The 13,534-nt window shown below is 44.8% G+C and overlaps 2 protein-coding genes across 3 annotated transcripts in view; both read right to left on the bottom strand.

The window, feature by feature from the left end:
• The window catches only part of LOC106652945, a 39,310-nt gene extending 30,843 nt beyond the window's left edge, over window positions 1–8,467 (bottom strand). The window contains exon 1 of one of the 2 annotated variants that reach the window (XM_014372147.2): window positions 8,400–8,467. Coding sequence is in view for 1 of the 2 variants with exons in the window: in XM_014372146.1 (XP_014227632.1) it covers window positions 2,997–3,119 (123 nt within the window). In the remaining variant the exon portion in view is untranslated. Of the gene's footprint in view, window positions 1–2,996; window positions 3,691–8,399 lie in introns of those variants that run through there. The other variant, XM_014372146.1, reaches the window with a different exon arrangement.
• A 2,570-nt stretch (window positions 8,468–11,037) lies between these two features.
• LOC106652884 (ankyrin-2-like) lies at window positions 11,038–13,077 on the bottom strand. Its single transcript, XM_014372046.2, has one exon. The coding sequence runs from the start codon at window positions 12,805–12,807 to the stop codon at window positions 11,152–11,154; it is 1,656 nt and encodes a 551-aa protein (XP_014227532.1). The 5' UTR covers window positions 12,808–13,077; the 3' UTR covers window positions 11,038–11,151.
• Window positions 13,078–13,534: the final 457 nt, after the last annotated feature.

Here is a 13,534-nt window from a genome sequence, read left to right as displayed (position 1 = left end):
GTAGGCATAATTACTTGGTGGCCTCTTTAAGGGCACGAAATAATTGAGAATTTCAAATGATAATTTTATTTTTTATAAATTTTATTTTATTAACTTAAAGCAGTTTTTGGTACAATCGGCTAGAATCATTTTGTAAACTAATTTAAAATCACAAATAAAAATTATAATAATACTTTTCTTGCCTTTTTCTCAGCAAAATCGTTGATGACGTCATCAAAAGACAATTTTTGTAATAAATCATTTTCCATAGCCAATATAGCCAGACTATTGAGTCGATCTTGATTCGTAGATGATCTTAAGTATGATTTTAACAATTTTAATTTGGAAAATGACCTTTCATCAGTGACATTTGTTGTCATTAGAACAAGATATATTTTTAATATAATATATGTATTGGAAAACATATCTTTCATAGTACTTTATGCAACGGGTACGGATATACTTTTTCAGCGAAACGAGGGGTTGCAGCACGAGCCGAAGGCGAGGGCTGTAACGAGTTTCGTTGGAAAAGCATATCCGTATCAGTTGCATACAATATTTTATGGTACAAAAGCCTAAAAGTAGCGGCGAAGTTGCGATTTTTAGGTTAGCGTGCCATAAAATTTTTTTCTACAATAAGATTGAATAACTTGATTTCAAAGCTAATTTGTTCACCTTCATCGTTTTGATCACTTTTAAAAATAAACTGTTTGGAGAGTTCTCTTAATTGTAACAATTCAGAAAGTAAACTATTATCTATATCATCTTTATAAAAAGTTACTAAGTTTTTTTACGTGAATTTCCAACTCGTGGGAAGGTATCTCGTGCAAATTCCTCAAAAATCCAAAATAACCACTTGCTTCTTCGTAAGCACTGATTCTTTGATCCAAAGACCCGACTAGTTGATCAATTACTGGCAAAAAGTGTTTGACACGAAAATTTTGAGAACCTTCAAGCTCGATATCTTCTGATGTTGCATAGTCAAGTGGATCCAAACGTTTATTTCTTTTGCGAGCTCGCTTATGAACCATGTCGTATTCGTCACTTCCAAGTAAGTCTTTGGCTGTGGTCTCAAAAGTTTTGAAATTATCTCGCAGAGAATGGACATAACTTTTCAATGATTTTAAAAGAGCGATAGATGTGTTCAAATCACTATCTTTTTTTTGCAATTCTAGATTGGTTACATTAATTCTCTGCAATACTTCCTGCCAAAAAACTATATTAATAGTGGTTTCTAATCTCATCATATATTTAAATAAACCATCAGCTTCAACATTAGCTGTCATGATCGTCAAAAAACTTATCGTATTGTACCTTTTAACATAACTGCAAACATTTTGCGTTATTTAGTTTATAACGCATATAATTTATTAGTATATTAAATAGTATATACATTAATTATGTGAAACTTTCGCACTCGTTAAGGGTTTTTCCCCGATCGTAAAAAAAACAAGTTTCGATAAACGTGGACTTCACACATACAAAGTTTAAAGATAAAACCATTTGTAACTTTTTTTTTCATTTATCTTAAAATTTTTTTCCAATCTTGTGGTGGCCTCCATGATGGGGTGGCCCATAGGCCGTGCCTATGAGGCCTATGCTATAATCCGGCACTGGTTACATGTATAATACGTAAGGCAGACGATCGAGCGCAATTGACGACGATGATGCGCGCTGCGGCCGAATGAACTCGGCCTTGGTTCGCCTACTATTTGATCATTCTAAATCGGTGGCAGGCGGGCGGGCGGGCGCGACGTTAAATGCGCGCGCGAGAATCAGTCTGCGACACATTATCTCGTGCTGACGAGACTGCAGCGTCGCGCACATTTTAATGCCTGCGCGCGAGCCTATCCTCTTCCTCTTTTTTTCTCTCTCTCTCTCTCTCTCTTTCTCTACTTTTCAATAATCATCGAGAGAGCTCTTTATCGTGCAGTCGCGCCATTGGTAACCACGGCGGTATATATCGATCAACGCTGCTGTAGCGCGCAAACGTCAAACCGGAGTAATACGGAATTTTGATTGTTGCGCCGCGTCGAGGCGGGCGTCGAGTTTATTATTATTTTTTTTATTTTATTTTTTTTTCTCACGACAGGGAAATAGATATATAGGCTCGCTCGCGCTGACTCGAGAAAAAGTTAATTTTGTCACGCTAATTGTCCCGTTGAGGAATATCGTAAATATTCAAGATCGAGAACGATTTAAAATAAGCTCGTTGGTGCGTCGACTCGAGGACTCGAGCGCATGACGAATTCAACGTCGTGTCGTCTCTGTATATTTGTACTAGCGCGAGCACGAATAAAATAAAAACTCGTTCGCGCGCGTTAGATTTAAAATATTCACGAGAAAAATAAGCGGGCGCGCGCGAGAGAGAGCGAGGATATAGAATTGTAAAAAAAGCTCCACCGGTCTCTCCGATTCAACTTGGATGAAGAGAGAGAGAGAGAGAGTTTTTATTGATTCGGTCATTGTTGCCGCGGAGAGTCATTTTTGATGCAGCCGTTTTTTCATATACAATTGATTCATTAAACTAATTACGTCGATGGACTGATAAATACGACGTTTACTTTAAGATCTCTCATCGTTCCACGAATCAGAAGCCGACGATGCGTAAATGAAATTTCTTCAAAAAAATAACTGTATCTAACTCGAGGCTCTCCTGAGTGCTGCTGCGCTTAGCGCTTTGACGATGATCCCCGTGAATCTGCGCATATATATGTACGACGGATGGTCGGAAGTGCACAGAGTGCCTAGCCCGAGGCGCGCTCATAAGACTTTGCGGAACGTCAGCAGCAGCAGTAACGAAACTAACTGCTCTCTCGCTCGCTGCACTGACTCGACAAGGCACGAAAGGAAAAACAAAAGCAAACGACGACGACGACGAAGAAGAAGAATAAGAAAAGTAGCCTATATAATATAACGACTGTATACCGCGCGTCTTTGATGACGTTTATAACTATATAAGAGAGACAGAGAGTGCAGTTATTAACTCTCTCTCGTCATGCTATATGACTACTTACCTCGTTGAGGTCCAAGTGCTCCTGAGCTTTGAGCTCGCTGCACTGATTGACGTAGGCGTCCTCGGCGATGGCGCTGGCCAGGCCGACCAGGCACAATAGTCGAATCGTCGATTTCCAATACATGATCTGATTCGATTGATAAAAAAAAAGCACCGATATACCAGTTGCTGCTGGGGCTTTTCTCTGTATACTATGCAGTGCAGCACACTACTATCTCAATGTATCCTATCTCCTATATAATAAGCACCACCTGCTGCTGCACGTCACACTATATGCACGCGATCGCGCACTGAACAACTAACAACAAAAACAACGACGTTGCACTCGTGCGTACACGCAGTCCAGCTGCATGTACACTTTTTATAACAAATATTTAATTGATATCGATGGATTAGTAAAACACTACGCGAAAAAAGCACACTTGTATACACATACACTCACACGGATGGCGAGAGAGGAAAAAAGCGCGAGAGACACGTGTTTCGTCGTCGTGCGCACTATAGGACTTTCCAACGCTCTACATATATATTATTATATTATACAGCTCTCGCTTACAGCAGCAGCATCAGTAGAAGCGCGCGCGGGAATCGAGGACAAAAAGCTCCAGTAGAGAGAGAGAGAGCAGAGATGCAGCACAGCACAGCCACAACACCACCAGATGCTGCTCGCTTGCGCGGCCGAGTCGGACTCTCGCTTCGCACGCGCGGCGCGGGTTTAACTTCAAAGCTCCGAGTCGAGCAGCAGTATAGCAGCAGTGACGACGACGGGCTTTTGCGGGGATCCACGCGGTGCGACTGCGCCGTAAGGCAGAGTAGCAGCAGCTACCACCAGTCCAGCAGCACAGTAAGCAGCAGCAGTTCATATTATGATTGCGAGTCGAGCGCGCGCTACTACACACATTCTTTCGCTCGTATACATACATCGGAGCTTGTTTCTACTCTCGCGTTTGTATATGTATATGCACGAACTCTATATTGCAGCTATGCGAACGACACGATGCGACAATTCGTATATTATGCTCTCGTTGATGATCCATGGAAGTGATTCTCTCTCTCGTTCGCTCGGGGCTTTTTCCCAGCGTCAGCAGTAGCGCGATATATATAAATATATTCCTTGCCTCGGTTTTCCGTCCCCCAAAGAAAAGCTCTTCTTCGAGAGTACTCGAGACAGCTCACGTATACACGTAGTCGCATGAAATTTTCATGCGCGTGCATATTATATACACTTTTTATTTTAACGACATAGCGTCCGAAACTGCGTTAAAAATTCCTTCACCCGCTCGCGCGTGTGTGTGTGCGTTACAAGTCCGAAGAAGAAACTCGTGCGTGGCCACGCGCGCGCACATAATCAAGTATAACGTATACGTACAGCGTAACGTAACTTTTTCCATCAGGCATTAATAAACTTTAACGATAAAGCGTTCAAGAGATCTGCATAATAATAAACATGGTATATACGCGAGGCGCGCGCGAGAAAACTTCGATGCATAAATCTGAATTTGCGACGATGTAAAATTGTCCATTGCATAATTTTTGCCGCTGCGCTACTGCTATACTGCTTCGTATATAAAAGCCTACTCCGTGTGTGCATGCAGCATCAATTTTCAATGGTGAGAACGCGAAATTCATTCATTCGACACTCTCTGCGCGTAGTACACGGTATATAGCATAGAGCTGTTTAAATAATTACAAATGTCACGTGAGACCAAAAGAGAGAGAGAGAGAAAAGAGAAGTTGTGCAACAATTGGAAATGGACTAGGGCAATATAAAGACGTTATATTATACTACACGCGGTCACGCTTCTACGCGCGCGCACAATTCCGTGATACTGCAAACAACGATACGAAGGAGCAGTATGTATAGTGTATCGAGACGATGGACTCGGTGTGTATGTATATACTGCAATGCTGCACTTAATTTAAGAGCAGTTCAACCGAATTACGCGTCGCGGCGGCATCCAGAGTCGAGTGCTAAGTGCGTGCGCGTGTATACGGGACACCGAAGTTGTATACACGCACCGCGCGAGAGGCGAGTGCGACAGAATTTTCGGGGACGATGCTTGAAAACTTTTTTATTTTACGTGACTTTTGACTTAATATTTCGGTAGAGTTTAGTCTTCGTTATAAATTGATAAAAGAAAACAAGATCAAAGTACCATGGATTTATACATGCATCGAGTTACACACACTCACACACGAATCGAAGTATTATAACATTTGACAGCAAAACAAAAGAGACTCTCTCAAGAGAGAGAGAGACGCGAAATTTTGTTTCCCCCTTTAAAATACATGATTCCATACATATATAAGATACGCATCAAAGCCAGATGAATCGATACACATACTCGCGTACACTACGTATCAGAAACTCGGCAAGAAGAAGAAGAAAAGGAGGAGACACTTGTCTACTTGCCACGGGCAAGTATAATACTATATAAAGCGACTGCAGCAGCAGCAGCTTCGATCTTCTTTTACAATAAAGTAGACGAAGTTCGAGTTGGAAACGCGGGCGAAACTCCTCCAAGCTGTATGGATATATATACGGCAAAAGACATAGCGAGATAAGCGCGAGACATTGTCTGCAGGAAGAAGAAGAAGAACTACATACTATAGAGAGAGAGAGAGACGTACATTATGTAGACGTACATGTGCAGTAAGTATGATTTTTTCCGCAAGCCACACACACAGTTATACAGAGCTCGAAACTTTTCAGAAAAGTCCTCGACCGCGCGCGGCACACCGTTTAATTGCAAATATAATATCTATAATACGATACGATGTATAAAATTTTGCCAAGCCTCCGTCCCCGCGCGACTTGATGTATGGGGCTCAACTTGCCATTGTTATCCGGGCTTTCCTTCTCTCTCTCTGTAAAGCTTTTCTTCGTATTATATACAAGATGTATCGAAGAAACGTTTCATTATGCTCGAAAGCGCCCAATATCTCTTCTCTCTCGTTCCCTCTGACAATGCAACCCTCGTGCGGCTCCTTTCTCTCTCTCTTACTCTATGCAGTTCACGCGATGGGCTATCAATCGTCGTCGCGCACACAGCGACTGTGTATATATAACACGGTACCCAAGCTCACTGCTGCTACACACCGTAGAACCGAAAATTCTTTTCTTCTCTCTCCGACGAATCTCATGTATATATAGGTGTGCGCGCACGCGATATATATCTATGTAGGCATTGGATACAAATCCTTTGTGGGAACCAAGTTGTACTACTACCATGGCAAGACTCTAGACGTGCAGTAGGCAAAGCAAACGATCCTATACCTCGAGAAGCTCGAACGTCTTATCGCTCGTCCAGGCCCTTCGGCTTATAAAGTGCACCGCACTGTGTGTGTGCTGCGCTTTGAGACGCGGGCCGGCCGCCGCCGCACAAAACGAAAATTCGGCTATGGTTATACGATATAATGTTCTATGTGTGCATGCTCCGTTGCTTCCCGCAAGAGAGAGAGAGAGAGACTCGAGATGAGAATAGAATTTTGATCTTGGCCATCGCTCGCTCGCTCGGAAATGTAATTTCGCTGCTGCTGCTGCCGCTATAGTTAATTTTAATACACTTATCGGCGTTTGAACTATATATGTAGGTATAATATTCGCAAAAGCGCCTTGGCATGTAATTACCTTGTGTCGGATATCTACGTATAGAACTCGAGCCACGAGAGAACAAGTCGTCAGTTGTTTAGAGAATAAAAAATTACGCTTTCTTTCACGTCAAAGGCTCGTTTTCGACCTGATTAAACAAACTTAATTCCTCGAAAAATTCAACGAGTAATTGCGATCCCGCACACAGTGCGCATTTACGCAAAAAAAAAAAAAAAATAGGAAAATAAAGAAGCCGTTGATGAAACGCGTGTTTCTAATATTCGCGGGAAAAACGCGCGCCGGAAAAATCCAATATATAACGCGAGCTTGCAGCTGCAGCCTACAGAATTTATTCGAGCGTGTGCGTACCGCGCCGAGGTATGTTTTGCATTACGTACGATGTACCTCCCTCGCGTCATAAAACACATGCTGAATCCATCTATATATGTATGCGGGTGAGATCATCGTGCATAGTGTATAATATTTGGTTTTCGGGGAAAATTATTCGCGCGTACCACCGAATAGAGAGCTGGTACTTCTATGAAGGATTATTACAAATCGTCCGCGTGAAACGATATCGATGTCGCTTTTATGGATTTGATTTCGCGAACGACGCGAAAAGCTTGACCTAGCTTCGCGCTCTATGTAGGTGTGCGCGTGTCGTATGCGCGAGTTGAAAGGAAAACTACGCGTTGATTAAAAATTTAATTTTTTTTTCCCCCTCACGCTCCCGTATACGTACAGCGTATAAAGCTCGTCATCTCGCCAACTCTAGAAGGGCTGCTGCTGCTGCGCGTGCGAGGTGGCAAAAAATCCCCTCCTCCCCCCGACACACACAACCTTATAACGCACTATAAAGTCGGTGTATAAAATTACCTTAGCCGCGAGCGTGTCTCTCTCTCTCTCTCTGACAGACAAATTTTTCCTTTTCACTGCTCTTTCTCTATTTCTTTATGCGTATAATGTATACGCGCCCCGTGCGCGCGACCTGAAAGTTACATTTTTTACATTTCTTTTTTTACGTGTGCTGCACACACTCACACGCACACACCGAGCCGCGTGTGTACACGACGCGCGCGCGCGTTATTTGATGAGAAAAATTTTTTCCCGCGTCTTCTTTTCTTCATTAACATGAGTTTTCTTGCGCGTCGAGCCCGCAGAGATCTTCTCTCCCTCTGGCTTCCTACCGTATTTATAATAAAATCTCTTTTGTAAAATGAGATTGCAATGCCCACTGGCTCGAATTAAAATCTTCGCTTTAACAAAAAAAAGTTACTCAAAGTTAACATTTATTGATAAATTACTCGGTTATTCAATGTGTGCGAAAGAAAATTACGACCTTGGAGTCGGTAAAACAGACGTTTCCGATTACGGTATAACATTTTATTGGCTGCACTTCGGTAATAAATTCGTCCCAACGGAACCTGATTGATTGTGCAACGACGTACTATTCTTTTTATTTCTGGGGGTTTCAATGTCAACCGATATAAACGCGGACATCGTGTTTTTAATAGAAAAAATCAATAAGCGTAAGAACGAACGCAAGATGTGAAACTTCTTTACGATTTTTTTTGTACGTAAAACAGAAATAAACTTTTAACGCACAAAATTTTAAAATACAAGCAAATCAATGAACATTTTATTCATTTGAATGACATAAAGAAACAAAAAAATTCAACATGAAATCAAACATAAAAGAAAAACTGTACATCACCGTAACGAACATTGGTCTATAGTTGATAAAACAAATATATCTTCACAAATCATTTCTTTACTCCTTTTATGAATTTTATAGTAAGAATAATAAAGAACCTTTAAAATCTTTTCATTTGATACTGTAGCCTTTTTGGAGCTTTCCTAACTCTCAATGGTCTTGGATTATGACGTATTACTATTTTACTATCCTCGTTGATTTGGTCCATGGCCGCCACGCAGATGTGATACAAGTCTTTGTTCACTAATTTTCCGATGATAATTTCACAGCAGAGAATCGGCAGTCGGTAGCGCGTCAGCGACATGAAAAATTCCACTGTCCAACGACGAAAAAATCTTCTCGATATTTTCTCGCACAGGTGCAAAACGCAAGTCTTTGTATGTTCATAGGGAAGTTTGCCCAATTCATCCGTACGCGCAAACTTGAAGTAATCCAGATATGTGAGTTGTTCTTCGATTCGTGGCTGGAGCACTTGGTACAGAGACACATCCGAACGTACTTTTATCCGTAACGCTGTGATCGCGAAATTCACGTCATTCAAACATATTCCAAAATCTGTCGATTCCTCGAACATTTCATATTTAGCGAATACTTTCATGATCGAAAATGCGTCGCTTTGCTTCAATACGTATCCTCTTTTTTCAAGACTGTCGACGACGGCCAGTAGGGCAGGAGTTATTATCGATTTAAAATTATTTTCCCAATTCCATATTCTATATTTAGCAAAATCACTCTCAGTTGGAAAAACGAATTTGGACAGATCCACGCCATGATTCAAGAGTGTATCGACGGTCTCTGGCAAAGGAGTCGCCACGGCCAATTGCAGCGGTGTCCGGCCCAAATAGTCCCGTGCGTCGACCTGCACCTGCAGATTTAACTCGTCGGTGACCTCGAAAAATACCTTGGTCAGGCTATGATCGAAGTCTCTCCCGCAGATGATGTGCAGAGGTGACGATCCATCGTCCCAGCAAGCCAAATTAGGATCGGCCCCGCGTCTCAGCAGCAATCCGGCCGTTTCGCTGCAGTTGCTGATCAGAGCCGTATGTAGTGCTCTGCTGCCTGAATCGCTCCGAGCGTCGATATTTACCGTCTGATTCAAGTCGTCGTTGATTTTTAGGAATAGTTTAGCGAAATCATAAACGTCGTAATCTCGCTGGCAAATTGTCTGCAAAGGAGCCCATCCTTCCTTGTCGGCCAAATTGGGATCAGCGCCGTTTCTCAGTAGCAATTTGACTATGCGTTTGTTATTTCTATTACCTTCCACAGCCATTTGCAACGGTGTCTGTCCGTAATTGTCCACCGCGTTGACTTTTACTCTCTGCTGCAAGTCGCGGATGCTTCGGCGGGTGACGCGCCGAGGAGTAAATTTTGGACTGTCGCTGCGTTTCAGCAGCGATTCGACGATGTTTTCGTGGCCGCGAAACACAGCCAAGTGTAATGCCGTCTTGCCGCTGTCGTCTCGAGCGTCGACCTGCACTATCTGCTGGATATTGCCGCAGATCTCGAAAAACGTCTCCAAGACTTCACGGTCATCGTAAGCAAGTTTACAAATGTAGAGCAGAGGCGTCAATCCGTCTTTGTTGGTTATGTTTGGATCTGCGCCTCGTTTCAGCAGCAATTCGAGGACCTCCTTTCGGCGGTACTTCAGGGCCAAGTGTACAGGCGGCTCGGCATATTCGGCGACTTCTCGAGGAACGAAATTGGGATCCTGGCCGTGTGCGAGAAATTTCTCCACGGCGTCTACGCAGCCAGATATGCAGGCGGCTTGAAAATGCGTCACGTCGTTTTCATCGACGTAGTCCAAGTCGAATCTGTCGTAGATTTTAAAAAGGTCAGAGATGCAGTCGAATTCGATTCTTTCCAAAGCCATGTCGTGTATCGCCGTGTTGCGACGCAGTATTGGCTTGCCGTCTTCGTCGAGGTCGGGCTCGTCCCGGTAGCCGGCGTCGATCACGTACTTGATGAATAACCGACCTATTCTGTTCCAGTCCTCCGTGAGAAGACGATCAATTTGTCTCTTTTGAAAAACGCTTAGAAGATTTGGAACTGGGCCAGCTTCATTTTCGAGCAAAGGATAGAGATGATGGTTCAGAAATTTTCCGATCTCATCTGTATAACCGACCCAATTCACTTCTTGAGCCGCGCTCTTCAATCGTTGCAATGTTTTTTCGTAATTAGGAAACATTCCTTCGGAATGGCAATCGTCGTTTTTGTCGTCGTTGGACGAAGACATCTTTTCGCAAACTTACACACGATACAAGAACTTGACACAAAACACACAAACGCACAAACACACAATCGCGTAGTCGATGCGATCTTTCTTTGTTTACGCTGCAGCGGGGTCGTAACGTGTACTGATCCGTCCGTCGTTCGACACGAGCCGAAGCCTTCGATTCGATACTCTGATAAACAGCGCCGCGGTGACTTTTAGAACCTCGCGCCCACCTCAAAATTCAAATAGACCAGAAACTGCCACTTGAGCGCTGTGCATCAATATGCTCAAAGCGAGATACTTATCTTCCCGAGATATGCATACGCATAGCACGATCGAATATTGAATTTGTGAAAATAACCTTTTTTAAGGTTGTGTGTAGAAATTACATATGGAATGACATGTTATTAAAAAATGTGGAATAAAATTAAAACATAATAATTAATTAAATTTTTCAAATACACTTTTATTAAACCACTTCTTATGAAAATATAAAAAAGTTATTTATTTCTATATTAACACATGTAACAAAGCTTAATGTTTACATTCATGATTTTTTATCGAGCCGCAGCTATTTCGTGCCGTCGCACAACACTTCGTCGTTATTATTTCACACACGAGTGCGGAGTTTCGAAGAATCACGAGTTCCCCCCCGCGGCCGCCAAACAAATCTTGTACAGATCCACGTTCTTGAACGAGGGCTCGCCGACTATCGCGTCGCAGCACTCGACCGGCACGCGGTATCGCGTCAGCTCCAGGAACGCCTCGTAGGCCCAGCGCCGGCAGAAGCCGCGCGCAATGATCTCGTTGAGCTGGGCGATGCAGGCCCGCCGCGGCGCCTCGGGCAGCTTCTTCCACAGCTCGCCCGAGCGCCACAGCGCGAAGCAGTCGAGACACCGGAATTGCTTGGCCGCGTCACGGGGCCGCAGCAGGCTGATTCGGTCGAGCGACACCCGCGGATTGATCATTATCTGGCTGGCCTCGGTCGTCAGCTCCTCGTACTCGTACCAGTACTTTTCCAGCGAGGCGAACTCCTCGAAGATACCCTGCTGGGCGAACGCGTGCATGATCGTCAGGGCGTCGGCGCGCGCCAGCTGGTAGCCCCTCTTCTCGAGGCACTCGGTCACGGCCAGAACGCCGCACGCGAATTCCAGCTGCAATTCGCTTCTCATGCAGTCGTAATACTCCAAGTCCTTGTTCAAGATGTGACTCTTGATGGAGAAGACGAAATTCGTCAAGTCGGCGCCACGATCCAGCAGCACGTCGACCACGTCCGCCCACAAATTCTCCACGGCCAATCGCAACGCTGACCGGCCCTCGGCGTCTCGAGCGTCGATGTCCACCTGCTGACCCGTCTCGTCGACGATCCGTAAGAACAGCCGCAACAGTTCCACCCTTCCTCCCTCGCAGATGATCTGCAGAGGGGTCGATCCGCGCGCGTCCACCAGATTCGGATTGGCGCCGCGCCTCAGCATCGTCTCGGCGGTCCTCGCGTTGCCGTAGCGCAGCGCGTAGTGCAGCGGCGTGTCGCCGAGCTTGTCGCGCACGTCCAGCTGCACCTTCTGCAGTATCGCGTCGTTGATCCTGAAGAACACCTCCATGAGGTCGTCGTCGCTCGGCCTCTGGCTGATGACGTGCAGCGGCGTCGAGCCGTCCTCGTTGGCCAGATTCGGGAAGGCGCCGCTCTCCATCAGCAGCTCCACCACCTTGACGCGATCGTGACGCAGCGCGAGATGGAGCGGCGCGTCGACCGACTTGCTCGACGGACAATTGGGATTCTGGCCGAGCTCGAGGAACTTCTCGACCAGGTCGTCGAGGCCGGCTACGCAGGCCGCGTGAAAATGCGTCAGGCCGGACTCCTCGTCGACGTAGTTCACGTCGAATCTCCTGTAGATCTTGAACAGATCGCGAATGCGGTCGAATTTCTGGTGCTGCGCGGCGCGATGGATGGCCGTGGTGCGACGCGACCACGGCCTGCCGTCCTTGTCGACGACCTCGGACTCGTCCACGTAGTTGGAGCGTATGACGAAGTCGACGAACGAGTGGCCCGCCGCCGCGGACTGCTGCTGCCAGCTGTTGTTCGTCACGGACTCGGCGAGCAGCCAGTCGAGCTCGCGCGGCCGAAAGATGTTGCCGAGGTTAGGTAGATCGCCCTTCCAGCGGCCGATCAGATCGTAGAGCTGGCGGAGGAATTCGCGTCGGTCGCTGACGCCGCCCGAGTAGCTGACGTTCTCGCACATGCTCTTCAGCTCCACGCAGCTCTCGCCGCACTCGTCGTCGGACGACGAAGACATTTTTTCACGAGCACACACGCGCACGGTAGTTTTAAAGAATATATAGAACGTATCTTTTTTTGTCACGATGATCACTTGCAGTGCGCGGTCGAGGCGATCTTTCTCGTTATTGTTGGTGACGCTGCTGCCTCACACACTGATCTGCGTGAATTATGTAAACATACGCGCGTGTTACGTGCGTGCGTCTAAGCAGACTGCACGAACACGCATAGCTCGACGTTCGAGCGAGACATGTATGAGCGAGTGCGAGAGAGAGAGAGACAGAGACAGAGATACATGTCGCTATCATAGTCGACTGACTCGAGTAAACCGAAATCAAAAACTTTGACTCTGTACTTATCCTTCGATTATCGTATATAACTTGCTCAATCTTAATTTATGGGTTAACTCATACTTAACACGTGCAAAGGAGTTTCCATTCATAAACACAGACGATCATATTCCCAATGGCAGATTGTGGAGTATGTCACCACGACATGTCATGCGGGTGGAATTTTTTTGATTTTTTATAATATATTTAAACTAGTTTAAATATTGTAAGGGCAATGTATACCGATAAATCGGTAACATAATTGTAAACAATACAACGATTTTCACATCGTTACTCAAACACTGAACATGTTTATAGTAAAAATAAATTAGTTTCAATGTTGTCTTTCTCAATGAAACAAGTCATAAAACCAAGAGATATACATTTCACTCGTTAAATTTCTGTGACACTAAATAG

This window comes from Trichogramma pretiosum, unplaced genomic scaffold (genome assembly GCF_000599845.2).
Source record: "Trichogramma pretiosum strain Unisexual culture from Peru unplaced genomic scaffold, Tpre_2.0 scaffold3, whole genome shotgun sequence".
Lineage (NCBI taxonomy): Eukaryota > Metazoa > Arthropoda > Insecta > Hymenoptera > Trichogrammatidae > Trichogramma > Trichogramma pretiosum.
Note: the sequence above shows the minus strand (reverse complement) of the source record. Positions and strands in the feature narration are given on the sequence as shown.

What these genes read in the sequence shown, in the direction of transcription:
- LOC106652884 (XM_014372046.2), bottom strand. Translation starts at nt 12,807, where the DNA reads ATGTCTTCGTCGTCCGACGACGAGTGCGGCGAGAGCTGCGTGGAGCTG.